Raw genomic sequence first — 21,158 nt, 5'->3', positions numbered from 1 at the left:
GGAAATGTTTTTGGTTAAGGTGAAACAAGTCAATTTTCTCGACCGGATTTTATACCCGGAAATGTTTTTGAGGGTTTTTGGTAGTTTTGTAATTCACAAGTAGAATCTAACTTAGGCGTAACGTTCAGCTCTTCCATCGGCCTATTGAAAATCAGCGATGACGGTGATCGTAAAGGCGCCTTGATACAACTATTCGTGTCGTATGGATGTCCGTGTTGCATACGGATAAAAAAGAAGGCGTTTCAGTTTTTCTTGCCCTCACAGTAGCAATGTGCGATGCACGGAAAGTGCCTCTCCAAATAACGGCCTACACATTGGCCTTATTGGTATGGATTCGATCGACATGAATCAATCGGAAAATAAAATTTTGAATCGATGGACATGAACCGAACGACACCGACTCGATCGACATGAATCTATCGAAAAATAAAAACGTGAACCGATCGACTTAATTCAATGTATTCACGGGTTTGTCGATCGACTCACAGATTTTTCCAATCAATTCACGGGTTTGCCGATTGATCATCGAGGTTTGTCGATCGACTCACAGATTTTATCGATCAATGCAGGGGTTTTTCGATCGACTCACGGGTTTGTCAATCGATTCACGACTTTGCTGATCGATTCACGGATTTGTCGGTTGATTCACGGTTGTCTGTCGAATCGTTGTGGATCGGTCCACAGTTTTATTTTTCGATCGATTCATGTCGATTGAATCGACACCGGTTTTTTAATAATTTCTCGATCGAGTCGGTGTCGATCGGTCCACGTCGATGGATTCACGTTCTTAATTTTTCGATGAATTCACGTTTTTACTTTTTGATGGATTCACGTTTTTATTTTTCGATGGACTCACTTGGATCGAATCCATACCCTCCATGCTACTCTACCTCCATATACATACACCTTCAAAACACGATTCTGTGACCAGCGCAAATGACCCTTTTAATTTTCAGATGAAAATTCCCCTGTTAAAACTAATGTAATTTTGGGGTCTCGGAGTTTTTGCAATTGTTAACTGCGCGGGAGCGATCCTCTGCTTTGTCGGGTTATTCACTCGTTCCGATTACCGCTGGACCTCTCGACGATACAAAGTCCGGATAACGAATATTAATCCTTCTTTTATCGATTTGCACTGTAAAAAACGACGTATTTGCGTAAGGTTTGCGTTCGAGTTAGCGGCCTTTACTCAGCGCGGCAATTTAGTCGAACGGTCCGCTGTGATGCTATTGTGTTTCTGCGGAAACGTCCCCAAACACCGCCGTTACATCGCGATATGTTGCAAAAATTTCTCGTCTTTTTTTCCGCCTTGTCAGGTAATCGGTGCCAAATTTATGATTACAAATATAAGCGTCCCGCTGAATAGCCCCCAACGAATGAATATGTAAAACAGCGTTGCCAAGACTCCCAGAATAGGTCGTAATTAAAAGAACCTCATGTCAAATATATAGCAATAGATCGTATTCGATGGTGGTTCGATGTATCGTTTGCTTCAGAACATCAGAACATAACTCAAACAAAGAGTTTATGATTTAAGTATGAAAAGGTGCATATGAGAAAATTCCTGAAAATTTCACTTTTCATCGCCATTTTTTAATTCTCACAAAAATAAAAAACCTACCACAGGAAATCCGTTTCCTTGGATCACTCAATTGACTTTAGAGGCTGTGTTTACATGTCGAACCAATCGATATCGATACAATCTCACCCGTTTGATGTATCGAATACGATCCATAAAAGTACTTCTATCAGGAGGCTAACATGACCATTCCCTAAAAACATCAAGAAACCAAAATGAATAAATTTTTCAATTTGTTTCTTAAATACATTTTGTTGATTTTACTTTATTGTTTTAAAAGAAAGATGCCAAGCTAAGTCTCCATATTAAAGAATGTTATTGCTGTATGCTTGAACTGAAAAAACTTAATTGAAGGGAATCAATCTGTTCTGATGGTTGATGGACGGTTACTATTCTAAAAAGCAACTAATGAACCGTTGCTGCTTTAAAATATTTACAGAAATTCAACGTTGTATCAGCTTCGTAATTTAAAGAAAAGTCAAACCATGACACTATTTTAAAATGGAAGACTTGAAATAACTTTGGCTTGACTCGTATAGTTGCAAACTTACTAACAACACAAAAAAATAAATAAACAATTTAATTTAAGTGAACACAATAAATTGAATAGTAGTATGATAAAAAGGCACTTCTGGGCGTTGTACCACCATCTTGTTTCTACACACTGGATTTTTGTAAATGGAAATTTAAAAAAATTGAATTTTTCCACAAGTTAAAGGTGTGAAGAGCTCCCATTTGATCTTTGTTTAATCCGGCGGTAAAACTACAAAATCTCCCAATATTAGTTGCATTAGTCCGCCAACGTCGCTCCTGCTATGATTTTTTGAATCGACCTATCCTCAGGAAACCGGTTTTGATCGCTCGCATCGGGCTAGGAGCGGAATAACCAAAGCAATCGTGCTCGCTTTTTAATGGGCAAAGTTTCCATTAGTGGGTCAATTACTCCCTTGCACAATAAACATGGCTTTTTTTTTTACGAATTTCGGTCCTCATGTTGTGTCAAACGAATATAATAACTTGTCGTGAAAGAACCGAATCAAGACGTGATACGTGAAAAAAAGACGAAACATCGATGGACTCGGAGTTATTTTAAATAGAGACTTCAATTGAGAAAAAAGCAAATGTATTAATTTTATGCTGATTGTAATTTAAACGCGGATAGAAATTTAATATCGGGCTAATACATGTTCCATATTGCGCGGGGAAATTTTAACCAAATTATCGTGATCATCTAAGAATCATTGATCATAGTTATGGTATTTGGTGTGCAAACAAAACGATACCGTTACGGTGTTGGTACTGTTAAAAATCAGGCTCACAGACTATGATTTCTCTCACTTCAATTTTTTTCACATATATTCTGGGAGTCGCACTTTCACCACTGAAGAGCAAAAAGGGTGTTGTAAGGTAAAATGTCTTAAAGGCATGTAAAAAGGAAGGAACCGGGAGAGTTTGCGAATTTGAAGAGTTATTCCTCTTAAAATATTGAAAACCCAAGAACTCCTCACCATAAATTTACAGAATTCCGTAAACTGTCAAAATTTGACTGTTTGCCTGGGCATTTGATAAAATGCCTGATTTGACTAATTGCCTTCGACATATGTATTATTGAGTTTTATAAACGATATGCATAACTAAGATAATACCAGCCTTCTAAAACAAGATTATCAGCGTCATTCAGCGTATAAATGCATGCAATAGTTTCCACTACATCCGTTTCATCAGTGATAAAAAAATAAAAAAGTTGCCTTTGGGCGGAGATATCATTATTTATTGCTAATCCGCAGGATTAAACCATCAAAACATGATTCTGCGGCACTGTTGGCGTTCTCTGACAAGCGGAGCTGAAGCTTTATTTTACTGATCTGTATTTAATGGTACTCTATGAAAGCATGTATTTTTTTTTGCGATGTTGAAAATCTCTCGCTGAAATTTATTTTTGACTGGAAAACTAAATGAGGGAATGGAGATGTTGCATGTGTGAGGAATTTGCAATTTGACTGATGATTCTTATGTAAAAGTTCGCGAGAAACACGATGATGCCGCTGGTTTTCTCTGAAATCGCACCCCAAGCTCAAAAAAAGCTATCAAGTTGAAGCCAGAATGGAGGGGACATCCCACGCTATCCTGAGACTCCACCTCTAAATCAAAACGAACTCTCCATGCAAAGATAGGGAGCAAATACATTAGCAGTGATGCCGTTTTTTCAGTTTTAGAGTCCCCAAATAAAATGGCAGCCCTGTCAACGTATTTGCTCCCTATCTTTGCATGGAGAGTTTTTTTGACTCTCAGGATAGCGTGAGATATCCCTTCCATTTTGGCCTCAACTTGAGAGCTTTTTTTGAGCTTGGGAATTGATTTCAGAGCAAACCAGTGGCACCATCGTGTTTCTCGCGAACTTTTACATAAGAATCCACAGTCAAATCGCAAATTCCTCACACATGCAACATCTCCATTCTTGAAAAAATATTCGATATTTCTTTTCGAACGTTTTACGATAAAGTCCGTAAAATTCAGGACAATTACATCAATTTATGCGAATTATTTTGTAGTTACTACCGTTGCCAAAATTTTGAAAAGGACAGGCGTAGCAACGAGCGATTGGGGAAAGAAAAACATATTTTGCCTTCCTGCATTGTAATCGAGCCCATGATAACTACTGCCGAGTTTTTCAATTTTGTTGAGATGACACATTTAAGAATCAGGGTTTCATAACAGCCAGTGCTGCGTGATATCATCAAGTAAAGACTTATACATAAATGAAATATTTGAACATGAATCGTGTTGCTGTACTGATAAGAGGTTGTTTATGATGATTGTATGAGAATTGTTTATGATAGGAGAGCATCCCAGACGTACCCTCAAGTTCAACCCTTGTTTTTTGCCCACTGTCCTGACGATGGTACAAGCCAAAAAGCTAAGAGGACTTTCGTAATAAGATCTCTTATTTATATAAGTCTTGACTTAAATATATTAACTAGCCCTGGCTACCACTAATCCCATTTTCTTAAAAAAAGCAACCAGATACCAACATGTTGGACAATGTAGAAAAGTATTTGCGAATCCTGTGATAAACTAAGAGGCAACCCCCACGGACCGCATCGCGGTCCAAACCACCGAGCGCTTTGCGCTTTAGGTCTTATACGGGTTACGCGCTACTCTCAAGATTTTATATTACTGAGTAAGATATTGTATTGAAAATACGACAAAATTTTTCCAAACAAATGGGTCGCTAAATCATGAGCTAATGTAGACTAGCAAATGCATTTGTCGAAGGTAAATAACACGTAGAACACGATGAGCACACTAAAAACGCAAACAGGAAACTCAGAAACCAAGAAATCCGCAGTTCAAAAAGCGCAAATTTTCCGCTTCGAAACGTCCCGGTTTCGCGCATAACTGATAGTCATCCAGCATCAATCAGAATCAAGCGCGGGTACCTACGACTTCCGCCGAAAGTCTATCTAATATGAAAACGATAGGAAGGTTGAGACTAAACTTACAGATTCAAATAATTGAATCTCATTCATGCTATCGGTAGTAAGCAAGCAACAATTCCACATTGTAATACATTTCATTTTAACAAACATCGATGGAAAATGAGAAGAGATGGCGATTTAACTGCCATGGCACAGCACTTCCATCATTTCCCGCCATTGCGGCACTATTGAAATACCCCCTCGAGTCTATAGACTTTTTAAAAGCGGGCTTATCCGGGATTTCGGCTCCAAAAATACGCAATAAATCACCGCGTAATCTCCTCACTTGGTACAATCGGAATATGAAATAAAAAATACGAGCTTCGGTGACCCATTATGAAATGAATACGGTATAAAAATTAAAATTAGCGACTTGGCAAGTTTATGTTTTCAACAGTTTACTTAAATAATGGTATAAGGAAAAAGTAAGGAAAATTTATGACAATTTATTTCCAGCTCTATTTTTGGGAGACGCCGCTCGGTGATCACCTGGCAAATCTGGCAAAGTGTTCCGGCGCGTAAGTTATCCTATCAATGAATGCGTAAATCTGTCCCTTTGTTGACTCAAGCGGCAGCGTAAATCTACGGATCTGTCGTCTCGTCACCGCGGCTCGCGCGTACGATTTGTTTTGCATGATTCTAGTCTTTGACGCGGTAAATTTTTCGCTCCGCTCGCTTTCCACCCCCTCCCCCCCCGCCCTCCCGCCGAGGCACAGTTGCCAGATTGTGCGGTGAAATATGGATAATTTACACACGGATTAAAATAGGGGAAAAGGGCTCATTTTCAGCACAATCTGGCATAATAAGCGCCGGAACCGCGTGGGCCCGCGTAACGCTTCGAATCGTTTTCCGGCCCTTTATATCTCCTCGAGATGTTTTCGCGTCAAATTTTTTTGACGTTCGAGGGAAATATTTTTGCGCCCGAGAGCGTGACTGATTGCCCCAGAAAAACGGGGGTTTTGACTCGTTCCGACAGCTCTGATAAGAGGCTGTCCGTAAATTATGTAACGCTAAATATTTATGTTTTTTGACGCTCTTCAGGTATCACATCAAGCGCCGCTTTAGACTGCTGTGCTGAAACTTCCTGAAAATTATACTGTTTGAAACAGTCACCCTCCGAAAGAGAAGAAAAATTGCTTGAAACGTTGGGATTGACACGTCTCATATATCAAAATAACGCTTGAGAATCAATGCGAAAAGTTTTTACAGCGATTGCTCAAAGAAACAGAGCGGAGGGATGACGGGAGACTCGACTGTTCCTCAAAAGAAGCGTAGGATATGTTTTATTTGAATGTCCGCTGTGGTTGCCACTAAAGTGTCCGTTTCGATAACGGCAAAACAAATTTCCGAATTTTTTTAGGTTTATCCTGACAGGGTACGAAATCCCTAACTTCTCTGATCATAACGCTCAATTGACATACAGTAAAAAATGTGCGGTACTAGTGGTTTAAGTTTTACCTCCAATATATCCCGTTCATTCGCTAAGTTATAAATATGTGATTTTATACGTACGTCAAATCGTTTAATATTCCCTGTTTTACCATTCATGGAAACATCTCTTCGCGAATGAATGACAGTAAGCTGATACTACGGCATTTTCGTAAAAATCTCTTACTTTTTGTTGTAAAAAAAGGAAAGAAGAACATTTAAATTAAGAAAAATATGCAATTCTGGAACGTTCTTGCGAATGAATTTCAGAATTATTGTATGAACTTGGGTTGCAATTGGGATTGTTCTTTTCCATTCATCTCAAAGGTAAACTATAATAAGTAAGTATGAGGAGATATGTAGGGCCCCATTCACCAAGTAGTCTACGTTCATGAATGAGATTCTTCAGTTCTCAAGCATCAGCAAATTCTGTATTCAGATTCTGGGAATCTTGGACGCGTACAATTGACACAGTCGTGTGAATAGAGTAGGAAGCAGACGTTTCTCAGATCCTAGTGTTGTAGCAATGTACCTACTCATATGTGCTCTAGGTACTCTCAAGCCGAATTGTCCAAAATTAAAACGTTAAAATATTTAAAGCAGTGAAATAGGATTTGACTTTTTTTTACGTGCTTATAAAAAAACTCTCAAAGCGCATCTAATCCGCCGATTCGAATGCACTGCATCAAAGAAATATGCATTGAATCAGCGTATGCACCCGGGAACTTTGTCTTTATGATGCAACCAGTTTTGACAAAAACACGAAAATGACTTATTACCCTCAATTTTAGGCAAATGAAGATCAAAAATTGAGACAGTGAGCGCATGAACGGGGACTTTAGTTGTTTTGTCATAGGAAACGTACAATAATTGTGCACTGGTTTAAACAAACACCGGGTGAGTTCAAGAAACCACCGAAAATGGTTTGAGTATTTTCTTAAAAATGCACACTTCGCTCGAGGTTTTACATGCATTCCTATTTGGATATTTTGCAAATACAACGATGAGCGCAGCAAACATTTCTCACAGAATATTTTAAGGAGGTGTAATGAACGTCTTCAGGTACCTTGGATTGAATTTGATAAACCCAAATTTTACGTTGACGAGAAAAACCGAAATTTTATAGAGAGTCGTTTAAACTAGTCATTAAGCATCAATGTAGATGCTAGACGAATGACTTCCGCCAGGTTTTACATAGAAATTAACAACAGGAAAAGTCTCTGATGATTGTCCCATGCCAACATCTCCTGTTACATACTGAAATTTCTTTAGTGTGGGATTACATTTGATGAAATACTGATGAGCGCACTGGAGAAGTAGAATTCGTTCTCGGAAAAAAAGTTTGCTTGGCAGTTTTGTGATAAGGAGAAACTCGCAGTGTTAAGGGAATCGTTAACTGCACCAAGTGAAATTTCCTCCGTTGCGAAGAGAGTTTCCTTATCGCGAAAAAGTTTTACCTGGCCCAATAAGTCGATTTCTTGATGCAATCTATTATTTCCCTTAACAAGACGTTAAAACCGTCAAGGAATCGGGTTTTTTCGTTAAGATGAGTCCAATTGATTTCAATGAGAGTTCAAATCCTCGTTTACAATTTAATTTGACTAATTTTTAGAATTTTATTGCACTGTCTGTTTGGTACACGAGATCTTGATTAGGAACTACGAATATTTAATTTCAGAACCCTTCCAGGATAGAACCGGATCAAAGAGTGAAAAGAGATAAACAAATCGCATTCAGCAGATTGGTGTTTTCAAAGTCGTGCAAACACTTCCTCCTCCTTTGATGCAACCTCACTTCAACATGGCACTTCATCCGACATACTTCGCGAAAAAAAATTAACAACTGGAAAAATCTCCGATTGAGGCAATCCAAAATCTCTCTTTTTCTTTCAAAAATACTACATATGTGCACAGTAATAAAATTTATCCCTAGTAGGTATCATTTCCCTATCAAATCAACAATTTTGAGTACAAAAACTGTTTTATAAGTATGTTTTTGAAGTAAAGATGAAGAATGAGGATGCACAATTTTTACAACGCAGTAATCGTGTTGATTCCGCGAAATACGATCCAAAGATTGACAAGCCCTACCCCAACATTCTTCCCTGCACTGGAAAAAAAACACATTGGCTCTAGAATCCAGACTCTTAAAAACATTGACAAGAAAAAATACTCTTGATTCAATCGGATTTTTCCTTGAATCGAAGAGCCAAGCCTCTTGATTTAAGTGGATTTCCATTTGAATCAAGAGTATTTTTTCTTGTCAATGTTTTTAAGAGTCCGGACTCTAGATCTACGCAACTTTTTTTTACCAGTGTGTACTTCTTTTGCCTTATAAAAAAAAATTAAAAAGAAAAATCTCACCGATTTTTCCCCCACTCTGCTTCCCGACGTCTCTGTAATTAGACCGGAAGGCGTGAGATGGCTGAAAACAACACTTATAACACAAAATAGTACTCCAGGAGGATTCACATCACGGCTAGCACTGGGATACGGGTCGGTCGGGGGATTTCGGCGAAACACGCGAGGATTGAGGAACCGCGAGCGGCACGGCCGGCACGTGGGAACTCGGGTCGGTAACTGGCGCGAAATCCGCGGGAGTCCGCCGCACGCACCTCCGCCTCGCCGCGGGAGCCTCCGTAACCTCCGCTGATTCGCACCTACGTCACGGACCGGCATCCGACGTCCGAAGGAATCCGCTTATTTTCACTCCTAGGAGTCCTACGGAACGTAAATAAAGTCCGCAGTAATCATTTCTGGACCCCCACCCCCCCCCCCCCCCCCACCTTCGTAAGACACTACTACACTACCGTGCTACCGACAACGCGACGATGATCGGAAGGCGCCTTGATACAACTATTCTTGTCTTAGGGATGTCCGTGTTGCATACGGACAAAAAATTAGGCGCTTCAGTTTTATTTTGCCCTTACAATACACTGGAAAAAAAAAAAAAAATTCAAAAAACATTTTCCTATAAATTAGCGATTGTCCTCGAATATTTGGCAACGCCTGAAGGCTCATACGGCGTTTTTCTACAGCACGGCAGTACATTGAAAAAAAAAAAACACATTGGATCTAGAGTCCAGACTCTTGAAAACATTGACAAGAAAAAATACTCTTGATTCAATCGGACTTTTGTTTGAATCAAAACGAAATCCGCTTAAATTAAGAGGCTTGGTTCTTGATTTAAGATAGATTCTGATTGAATCAAGAAAACTTTTTCTTGTCCATGTTTTTAAGAATCTGGACTCTAGATCCAGTGTGTTTTTTTTCAGTGTGCTACCGATGATGCGACGATGATCGGAAGGCGCCTTGATACAACTATTCTTGGCTCAAAGATGTCCGTGTTGCATACGGACAAAAAAGAAGGCGCTTCAGTTTTTTTTGCCCTCACAGTACTGCCGTGCTGAGGAAAACGCCGTATGAGCCTTCAGGCGTTGCCAAATATTCGAGGACAGTCGCTAATTTATAGGAAAATGTTTGAATATTCTTCTGTCAATTTCTCAGATAATTTTGTTCATGTAATTTGATCTAAATTGTCTGAAAATTTCCAGGAGAAATATGCATAACTTTCCTCAAGAATAAGCGTTTTATCGGATAGAATTTAGCAATTCTCGAATGTTCATACGGCGTTTTCGCTTAGCACGACAGTAGGGCAAGTCTTCCTAAACGAGGCTGCTGGAATCTTCAGCTAGAGTAAAAATAAGAGTTAAGTTATTTCGCATAGAAAATGACTCAGAAGTCACAATGAAAGCATCGAAAAAGTCTGATACACTCCCATATTCACAATCTACGTGAGCAATTTGCATTTTTTTTAAGCTACGCGCTTCAAAAACGATACTACGGCACAGGTGAACATTCATGGGAGAGGAGTCGTTCCATCCAACCCTTGTGCATTAGAACGACTTGCGCGCGGAAGCGTCCGAAATGTTGCATATTGTGTAGCACCGTAGTGCGCAAGGGTTGGGTGGAACGACTTCTCTCACGAAATGTACACACTTGTGCCATGAGTGTCGTTTTTGAAAGCGAGGAGCTTAGAAAAACGCATGTTTCCTACGCGATTGTGAAGTGAGGACTAGGAGTGTATTATTACGTAGGGCTCGGCTGGCGCATACTCATAAGCTGTCCCTTAAGTTTTTCGTTGGTCCACTGTATGTGAACCGACAAAAAACGGACATAACCTTGCGAAGAAACGAAAATTAATCGAGAGACACTAGTAAATAAGCGCGACATAAACTAAGTAATATGAGCGACGTATAGGTAGCAGAGGTGATAAAAACATGTCTCGTGATGCTGTCAAGTAGTCACGGAAAAAAGCCATGTAGGGAAAAAGCCGGAAGTTCCTTTTTTGTGCGAAAAAGCATGACAGCCGAATTCTATTGACATCCACCAGAACTGAGAGCATCAAGTACAGGCTGAAAATACAGGGTGATACAGGCTTAAACGGTCAGACTGCAGGAGCGTATTCAATGGGACAAAAGAAGACTTTTGTAGTATAAAGGTTTTTCCAAAATTGCCCCAGTCGGAGCTACTGCCGCCCCCCCCCCCTCAAAAAAAAGTTCGGGAAAAAATCGTTTTTCCTGGATTTTGGCAACGGTTGTGGACCAAATCTCACGAAAATATGTACTCCTCTGTACTTTTATGCCCTGAAGTCATAAATGATCTAAAAAAAAAAAAAAAGAAAAAAAATCGAAAATCAATTTAAAGAGGGGGTTTGGAGGTGTTCTGCCTCCTGCAGTCTGGCCGTTTAACCCTAGATCACCCTATATACACGGAGAAAAAAAACTCGTGCGTGGGACCCGAAGTTTAGGTCATATGGATCTCTGAAGTTTTCATATTGAGCATCTGAACACTTTAGGTCTAGCTGTCGAGGTTCGGATCATACATCTGAAACTTCAGTTCTTACATCTGAAGTACTTCAGATGTGAGAACCGAAGTACTTCGGATGTGAGAACCGAAGTACTTCAGATGTAAGAACTGAAGTTTCAGATGTGTGATCCGAACCTCGGCAGCTAGACCTAAAGTGTTCAGATGCTCAATCTGAAAAATTCAGAGATCCATATGACCTAAACTTTGGGTCCCACGCACGAGTTTTTTTTTCTCCGTGTATGAACCCGCGTATCAAATGAAAAAGCCGCGCAGCTCTGGGTGCAGCAGGAGTCGCAAGTTCGCACATGGAAACTATAGCTCCAACCGGTAAATCCGGAGCATAAATGTAGCGCGTTTAGCAGAAAGGAACCAAACCACATCAGTTATTGCCAAGATTTAACCGGGCGATTTAATTTTTTACAAGAGAACGTTTGTACGGATTCCTATGAAAACTTTAAAGAATTTGCTTCGCACTATGCAGAAAATTCACTGAAATTGTACAAAAATCCTCACAACTGATTTCATGTAAAGAATTGAGCCCAATTAAATTTGGCAATAACTGATGTGGCTTGGTTCTGTTCTACTTAACGCGGTCCAAATAGCGTATTTACGAAGCCCGAGATTCCGGCTCTTGGCTGCAGAGAATAATTGTCTTCAATTTAAGCGTCAATAAATATAGAGAACGCGCGGTTATTGATCGAATAGTGGTACATGCATGAGCCACTTCGGAAATCAGAGAATTGCTCGTAACGAGTTGCCTGTTCAAACGAGAATTTCAGGTGAGGTATTTGAAAAATGACGCCCATGGTGGAGAAAATTTACTTAAAACAACCGCTGTGAGTCACAGTGCGGATTTGAGTGGTGGGTTCTCCGTTCACGCTGAAGAATTGGGTCTACGTCTTGACTGGTTTTGTCTTTCCTCCGTGAGAAGAAGGCGCATTATTGCGCACACTCAATACTGTCGGCAAACTTAAAACATTTATTTTCAATTCATCGTGATCTTCAATTGCTCATCTGTGATTCACAACTTTGGGAAACGCACAAAACAGTCTCAAAATAATCCGCACAACTTAGGGCTTGAGCTTTTGGCTTCAGGATCACTGATCATTGATCTACGGCCGTAGATATGCATGTTGGTGCTCATAAAGATGTATTAGTTGTTTAAAGCAAATTTGACTTCAATACTTTGGAAACAGGCGATCAACGATCCTTTAAGCCCCCTAAAAAAACGTAATGATCATAATCATTGTCGCCAAACATGAATATAGCACGAGAATAGTATTTTTCTGAGAGCTTTCTAGTAATTTTAAATAATCTTAACAGCAATTAAACGTTTTAAATAATCCCTGAAGCTCAAACGGAAAAACCCAAGGTTCATGACCACGTATGTCTAGTTCTAAATATTGATTTCATTAACCGAGAAAATGTTCTATTTTTCCTTAAAATTATTCACGATTATTTTGAAATTATCTTCTCAGATACGCCACGAAAAAAAAAAATCTTCAAAATGACCCACTGAAGCTGGAAGTGGCTTAATGGCCTGTTTTCATCTGAGCCTTTCTTTTCCCTTTTTTTAATGATAATTTTCCTCAAACTACCCTAGGATACCGTTTTGGACACATCGACTTAAGAAATTATGATTCAGATTAATATTGAACCGAATTGATTTTTTCTTTTTCATTATTTTTTGTTGTTTCTAAAATAAAGTGACAACTGAGAATTTTGGCGAATCGTACTCTTGCTGCGTAAAAACTGAAAAACGTGGCACGAATTGCCGTTTCTTACGCTCCGCGGTACAATGTGACTCCTATTCTCCAATAAAACTTATTAAGTTCAGTGTAGGAGATATGGTATTCTTTCGGTTTGAAGGCGCTCTATCAGTTAGCCAGCCACGGAAAAGGTATTCATAGGATTCATGGGTGAGATCCGAGACATGACACATGATTCTCATATTGCACGCTACGCGGACCTTGCTTCGACTCGAATAATCGAAAACGTGAAAATTAAATATATTTTTGTACTATTTTTCCAGACTTTCATAGATGTCTTTCTTTCTTATGTTTTCTGTCATATTTTAAATAATTTTTGTCGTTAAAGGAGGTTGAGTTGACAAGATGTTAACTTCCAAATTGACTAAAAGAGGACGAAAAATTAGATAAACAAAAATTTTGTGAATGCCTCCTAGACTCCCACAAGATTTTGACTACATTCGACTTTTTGCATTCTTCTCTCGAATACATGTGCTTGAGATTCCGGAAAATAAACTGCACTAGGACAATTTTTAGGCTTTTCCGTGATGGTTTAATTTCAGTCGTACTTCAGAGAGTGAACAGATTAAAATCATATAAAGAAAGTTTAGTGCTCTTCAAAAAATATTGATTTTTTAACCGCGAGAGAATGGAATGGTTCTACTTTCAGATCCCAACATGTACCTCCGTTAAAAATAACAACTAAAATATCATATGGTGGTTCTATTTTGGTATCTTATAAGTAGCTCAAAGGTTTACCCAAAACTTGAAAGAAAAGAAAGAAGAAAAAAAAATCGCTAAAAATTGGTAGCGTTTTTGTAAAGTTTCTCCGTTAATTGGGAATCAGAAGTTTGAAGCACTCATATGATGGGCCTTTCAAGTATTATGTGCGACATTTTAGCCAACTCGTTGACCCTCCCCCACTGCTTGCAAAGCACCAGTAAAAAAAAAAACCCTACCCTTTCCCTACCTATTTGGATAACGAGTCCCTCCAATTTTTCGGAAAATAATGGAGACATTATTTTCTTCCTTGCGTTAGGGGCCACTATTATTATTATTATTCCTTAGCGGTGCGCTGTTAACTGCGTTAACCCTCAAAACGCGATTCTATTTTTTATTTATCATGTATAAAATAGACTACATTTTAAGTAAAGATAGGATTGTTCCGAGGAATGAGCCTGTAACAGGAAAAATGTGATTTTCCTTGGATTGGTTTTGGTAAATCGGTAAGAATAGAAATCGAAGTAGAATTTCACGCGGTTGAATTATTTGCAACATCACACTCTTCAGAACGTAAAACATAACTGATCTACATAGAAGGGATGATGGCATGGACGAGTGAGTGACGGATGAATGCCACTGCCTAGTAAAAATAGCTGAAAACGCGGAGCGGTGGTTTCACGGCGCGAGATACAACTATTCCACCAGCAGCGTCTGGTTTGGTATCGGCTTCAATTGAAGGCGTTTTTTGCGCGCAGCGTCAGCGGCCGACGAAACGCGGCTTAAGAACGCGTGAATGCGTTATCACTACTTAATCCCCATGTTACTCAGCCCTGGTCCGGCCTTTGCTTCTTTCTCATGTTCCGATGTCCCAATTTTTTCTCGCTCATCACCATTGAAAATATTTTGCAGGCCATAAGATCAGAATTAATGACTGTTTTTTGTTAAGTTTTTTTTTTTTTAAACATTTATGTTCCAGTGATTAAAATGCTCACTGCTTGAGAATGTATTATCAAGCACTGAGTCTTATAACTACTGGACGGTAAGGGGGCAACGCGGGCCAAGATGTTCTAGATACCTCATAATAATCCTTTTCTCAGTTTAAAATTGATAATTCCCTTTCAAGAGAAAAATTAATGTTCTGTAACTCTTCATGAAACATTTCATTAGGACGAAGAAAAAACTTGGCAAAAACTAAACTAGACACGCACTTACATACGCATGCGCAATATGGGCTTTTCCATGCCCAAACAAAACGAAAGAAAATACTGGTCAAATTATCAGTGCTCATTAGTTTATCAGATGACTTCTGATTACTATCAGCGGTATGAGAAAAGTTGTTAAGGAGGAGAAAAAAATGAAAACGTGCTTGTTTGTATACAGGATATTCTAGACGAAGGTGATAAGTTACTACTGACAGGAGAAAAATATTAAATCGTGACGTCCCGACGAAGTTTAAATGATTCGGACTAATATTTACGTTCTTTTCGGACTGATAATTTTCGTGGCTAGAGTTTCATCTGGACCTATTCCAGACGATGCAAAACAGACATTGGAACATAAAAAGCGTAAGTAAGAATTTAATAATTTCAAGAATTCATCTTCCTGAAGTTATAGTGGGTACAAATGAGTTTTAAACTATAACTACGAGTATGTGACTTGTTCATGATTTTAAAATTAGTACCATTAATAGCCATAATATAGGGGAGGATCGGAAGGACGTGGTGGTAAAGAACTTCCAGTTTAGTTCACATTAAGTGTGCCAACTCTACAGCCCCACCATATATCGTCCTTCCAAAAAATAATAATCTTTACTTGTACCTAATTGTAAAAAAATTAAGTAAAGAGAAAAAATTCAAGAAGATGTTATTCAATATGGACCAAGAGCCAAAACTATCAAATCGCCAAGGTCTGGAAGTCTTGATAAATTAGGAAAATCAAGGCCTAAAAGTATGCATGCTCCAAATTAAACGCTACGATTTTTGAAGCAATAACCCCGTCAATTATATTTATACTTGTTATTTAGTTTTATTTTTTTTTTTTTTTTTTTTTTTTTCAAATTTCTAGCTTCACTGCAGGAGGAAATCTCTTGCTTTAGGGATTATATGATGCGGCATTACTTGGATATTCCCTCAAAGAATCTAGAAAAGCTGAAAAGTGATCTGGATCTAATAATGGGCAAAATGAAGGTAGACCATTGCTTCATTCATGGGAAAATTACTGATCCACTACTTTCAAATGAAACTATATATAAAAGCAATCTCTCCCTAAAAGTTTTTTATGGACAAAGTGTCAATACTCACATAAATGAACTAAGAGATGACTTGGAGAACCTCGCTCTCCTATTTGTTGAGTATTTTTATGAAATTTTATTGTCTAATTCTATGCACCGGCGTTTAAACAGTCTAAATTGCCATCTGCATTCACAGTATTTCTCAAAACTCTATGATCCTTCAGTGATTATTTCATGAGCAATATTTGCTGATTATTTGACGTTATGATACTAATTGATAAATTACACTTCCGTTAAAAATCCTTAAATAAGTCTACTCATGTCAAAAATGTAGGCAACTGAGAGGATGATGAAAAACTATACACAAGGCCAGGCGCCATGTAGAAGTATAAGAAGGAAAAAAAAAAAATAGCATACCCTCACTAGCACTTAAATTTTATTTTTAGATACATTTCAGAACAACGAAGGCGCCAATTTCAACCATCAGAAAGCGGAGCTCTAAAACGCATGTCAAGATAAAAATTAAGTGCAAATGAGAACCATAATTTTGTTTCTTTTATTTTTTCCCCTCTTATTTATAAATGAAAGGTCTCTAATGAATACGAATCTGCAGAGTCTACAAATTTGAAATTTATCTCCTCTTTTTCCCAATCAGTGGCCACAACACTCTTCTTATTCCTCTCTCAATGAATCCTTTTGATTTGAAGTTTCACTTACTTATATCAAATAGTTTCTATGTCTATCAGTGCTTGTCTCTTTGGTTGTATATCAGGAGAAACACATCTCAGTGATACCAGGAAAAAAAGAGAAAACACACTTTGAGCCTTGCCCATACAAACATGAAAAAGAAGAAGCTGCACTGAGAAATTTTTATAAGCAACACCTCAGACCTGGAGAAAATTTTGATGGTAGTTATGAATTAAACTTTTTTTCACTTATTTTTTAACGATTTTGCTAATCTTTAAAGTAGAATTTTTCAAATTTACGGCTCATGTTTATACAAGCTAGTCTTAGTTCCTGTATTTGATAAGAATGTAACAGATCATGATTTAGATCTGAAAAATTACTTCACATCAAACTAGGATCAATAAATGAAATTACCTACATATGGACTAAGATTAAAGTTCAGAGACTGAGATTAGATCTTCAATTGCAAGATATGCTCTATTCGTAAAATATGTTCATTCTACAAGCGCAAAATATCTTTCAATTTATTGGGGATTCATCAAGATAATTACACGGTTATGAGTCCGAATGGATCATAGTAGCTGTGGAACAGTAAGTAACGCGTCACTCACTTTCCTTTTTCAAAAATTCATTTGGAGTAGTGGTCAGTATATTACCTACTAGAAATAGTTAGGCTGCAATACATTCATAGACTCTGAATTTGACTGGTTGTGAGACCTACCGTGGTTTTATTTCCAGGCAAGATGTATTTTATCGCTCAGCGCGCCGATTACTGAAACCATGTCTGAACGACAAGACAAGCCATACCTAGCCGATTCTTAACCATGCAATATGTTGCATTTCGATGTCATAGCGGGCTGCTTTAAACCTTCAATAGTTGGCCTGTAGCTATGAAAACCCTCTTTGAGGTGGCTCAAGAGTATAAATAAACTGGTGAAATGCTGCCACAAAAAGACAGTGGGAGATGGGTAGACCACTAAGTACCCACATGACAAGAATTGAATCCCCGGTGATAAATAAGCTATGACTTGATAAACGAACCCAAATGGTTTGAAGTTTTCTGGAATTTGGAAGCCTCATTAATTCCGACCATTACGGTTCTAGTGAAACTGTTTGGAGGAAAAAATAAACTATTAGAACTTACAGATACTTGAAGAGCACAACTTGATGGGTCGACTTGTTAACATGGGCAAGGGAGCCCCGAATTGAATATTCTTTGAAGGGATGTGGTTAAGATAGGCGAATAGAATTACTCCGCACTTACACAATAAATCAAGAACATTGGGCAACTTTAAATATTCAAATGACTTACTCACAACACACTCACGAAAATATGAAGATGAAACCACATGAACCACGTTTCTTTTGCAGGTTATCAAAACAACGCGAATGTAAACAAATCGAAACTTCACTCTCATTGGTTCCCGCCAATTCCAGTGGCGCGCTGGGCAAAATATACAAATTGACGCGCCACTTTTCAAATATGCGGGGAGTCCACAGGTTGCGCGCACTCGCACACTTTGAAAATCGGGGCCGTACTTGGCTTCTTTCTCGGTTGTTTGAGATCGAACGAAGCCAAGGACAGCGGAATTGAACAGATTGTTGACTCCAAGGATTCCATGGTCCATTTCAAGGTCCCGAACCCCCCCCCCCCCCCTTCAAAGACCTCCCTTGAGGATAAAGGAAGGGAAGGGATGGGGGTGTCAAGATCCTATAAGTCGGGGTTCCATTTAGAGCCACAGTTACCGTAATACTACAACTAAGTTTATCATTTTTATCCATCTCCTAAACGCCTATCAGGATTCTATTTTGATTTTTGGGCCAGTATTTCGTCATCATATCCGAATGTTAACTGGTTTGTTGCAGTGGCGAGGCGTGAATGATCGATTTATCGATATTTCCCCATTTGCTGTTTATCGATCCTTTTTCATAGGTTTAAATGGCAGATCAATCAACAAATCGCAAAGCACGCCTCACACTGGTTTGATGTACTTATGAGCTTTCATTTAATTTTTAATTTTTAAAAATGTAGGAACTGAAAAGAAGAAGACTCTACAATATGTATATTCAAAATTGGAAGATACATGGAACGCAATGCCTCATAAACAGAAGAAATACGTCATGCACCAATACGCACATTTGTGGCGTCAGACTATGGTTAGTAGCCATTCGAAAAGTAGTACTGAAAGAAAAAACACATTTGCTTTTGCTGAAGTTTTTAAAAAAAATTAAGTGTACATATTTTTGAAAAATCGAAGATCTCCTAATTATGTCATAAAAAGTCCCTCTAACTGAACCATAAGACTTGAAGGAAAGGTTCAGACGAGAGGTTAAAATATGTTTCTAAATCATTATACCGATGAAGCAATCATTCCAAAACGGATAGTATTCTTTAAGGATCTAAATTATAAAGTCGAGGAAACTTAATTTGTTCCATTAATTGAACTTTTCAAATTTATTCAGCCTTTGATAGCTTTTGGAGCTTATTTTACCATGTCAAAACCAGAAATTTTAACATTTGATCAGATTGCATTTCCATGTAAAGTCCACTCGATCACCGCTATACTAATTAGTGTAAAACTCGTCCATCTCATAATAACATACTGATGACTGTTTTTTGCTCCATTTTTAGGAATCATTCATGGACAGACGTTATCCGCTAGTCGAAGCTCACTCTCACATCAAACCGCCTTTCGACATGACCCAACAAAAAAGAGAAAATTCCGTGATTGGGCTTCATTGACGTTTAAAACGAGCGAATAAGAAGTAATCAATTAACAATCAGTGTAAGTGAATCAGTGAGTTCGAAAACACACCAACTCGGGTTTTTTTCGATTTTCACTTTTTTACGGTTTAGTAACACTTATGGACAGAAGCATCTGCACGCAAAAGGAAATTTCGAAATTGCAATCGGAAGTGCTCGACACAGCGACGGGAAAAGGGAAAATCGAAGTATTTCATTGTAAATACCAATTTTTGGCCATTTCAAGGGAAACGGATGACCATCCGATTTTGCGGTTTTCTTTTTTTCGGTTCAGTATACCTTGTACTAACAAGTTATATAAATATGCCAGCGATATTCAGGTCGAAAAATATAAATTTTTCAAGGCAGACTATGAAAAATCAGTGTCTAAGAGCCGGTGAGGACGAAAACACGCCAACTCGGAAATGTTTAAATTTTTAAATAATTAAAAAATTCTTTAAATTAAAAATCGTCCTCAAAATGCCCCAAAAAGTGAGCGAGAGCTGCACATTTTGTGACTCATGTGAGTCACAACGTAGCATACAAAGACATCTGTTCCATACAACACATTTCCCCCCTTTATTTCTAATTTCAAGTGAGTAATTGATGAAGATACTTTCTCACCATTCTACTATGTTAGATGTTTATGAAATTTTCACGAGTTCCTTCAAATTGAGTTGATATGCACGTAGACCGCATCTCAGTTCTATTTGCCTACCCGGTCAGGCGCATTGAATCATCGTTGATACTATTCATCATGTTCCCAAATGCCCATCAACTTTTGATAGATAGAATGTATGGTATCGTTCGGAGCCTTGCAGTTCACGACTTGTTTAAAGTTGGCAGTTTTTTTCCTTTATTGCTTGGTTGTACACATATAATTTACATTTAAATTGGGCTTGGATGGGTGTTTTACATAATTTCACAAGAATTTCAGTCTTATGCTGACTTTAACGAAGGTTGGCAAATCTAAAATCACCATACCTCTGTTTGAGATATTTCAATCACTCATTGAATTTGATATCATATTATTTTTAAACGGAACACACTATTATGAAGCGATGTCAGGTGGTCAGGACATGTTTTGATCAATTTTAGTCTGTTGAATCGAATTTGTTCTTATTTAATACACTCCCAATGCCCACACAGCCTTTTCGTCTGTGTCAGAAACAAAGAAGAAATTTTCACATCAAATATTTCAAGCAAACTTTTACTGTATCTGAGACAATAATTAATCAATTTATGATTTTTTAGTGCAGAAGTATATTAAATAAATATTTATGTTAAAACAGATTTATACTTAATTTTAAGGTATGATATTTTTTTTCGTGTTCCGTATTATGCTCTTGATTAAAAACAAAAATACATTCAACAAATGCACCGTTACAAATTATTTTACAAAGAATTTCGGGCAAAATATGCACGCCACTAATGATGATTTAGACACTAAGCCTTGCCCACACACGAAACTTTGCGAACGTTTGCGAAACTCTCAGCTACGCATAGTTTTTCGCCCCTTTCCCAGGCGGAATAAGTTATAACTTAGGTAAAGCGTATTCCGCCAAAGTTATTGGAAATCTGCAGGTATGGACGGAGGGTATTTACTTTCAAGAGATGTTCGATGTATATTTCAAGCGTTTCATAGTATACGTTCATAGCACACGTATAAATAT

The 21,158-nt window shown here is 38.1% G+C and overlaps 2 protein-coding genes across 3 annotated transcripts in view; one reads left to right on the top strand and one right to left on the bottom strand.

The window, feature by feature from the left end:
• The window catches only part of AstA-R1 (allatostatin A receptor 1), a 303,172-nt gene extending 285,141 nt beyond the window's left edge, over nt 1-18,031 (bottom strand). The window contains exon 1 of one of the 2 annotated variants that reach the window (XM_072299480.1): nt 17,887-18,031. The gene's annotated coding sequence lies outside the window, so the exon portion shown is untranslated. Of the gene's footprint in view, nt 1-8,849; nt 9,117-17,886 lie in introns of those variants that run through there. The other variant, XM_019049059.2, reaches the window with a different exon arrangement.
• LOC109035438 (uncharacterized) lies at nt 15,163-20,789 on the top strand. The gene is made up of 5 exons (XM_019049076.2): nt 15,163-15,390; nt 15,890-16,011; nt 16,828-16,963; nt 18,775-18,899; nt 19,375-20,789. Exons 1-5 carry the CDS (start codon nt 15,282-15,284, stop codon nt 19,483-19,485), a joined length of 603 nt encoding a protein of 200 aa, XP_018904621.2. The 5' UTR covers nt 15,163-15,281; the 3' UTR covers nt 19,486-20,789.
• The last annotated feature ends 369 nt before the right edge of the window (nt 20,790-21,158 follow it).

The sequence above is a fragment of the Bemisia tabaci genome, chromosome 4, assembly GCF_918797505.1.
Source record: "Bemisia tabaci chromosome 4, PGI_BMITA_v3".
NCBI classification, from domain to species: Eukaryota; Metazoa; Arthropoda; class Insecta; order Hemiptera; family Aleyrodidae; genus Bemisia; species Bemisia tabaci.
The sequence above is the reverse complement of the archived record's forward strand: the minus strand, read 5'-3'. Positions and strand labels throughout refer to the sequence as shown.

Excerpts from the sequence above, each read along its gene's own strand:
- LOC109035438 (XM_019049076.2), top strand. The coding sequence starts at position 15,282 with ATGATTCGGACTAATATTTACGTTCTTTTCGGACTGATAATTTTCGTG. Across the intron at positions 15,391-15,889 it reads GACATTGGAACATAAAAAGC|CTTCACTGCAGGAGGAAATC; the intron begins GTAAGTAAGAAT and ends TCAAATTTCTAG. Across the intron at positions 18,900-19,374 it reads ATTTGTGGCGTCAGACTATG|GAATCATTCATGGACAGACG; the intron begins GTTAGTAGCCAT and ends CTCCATTTTTAG.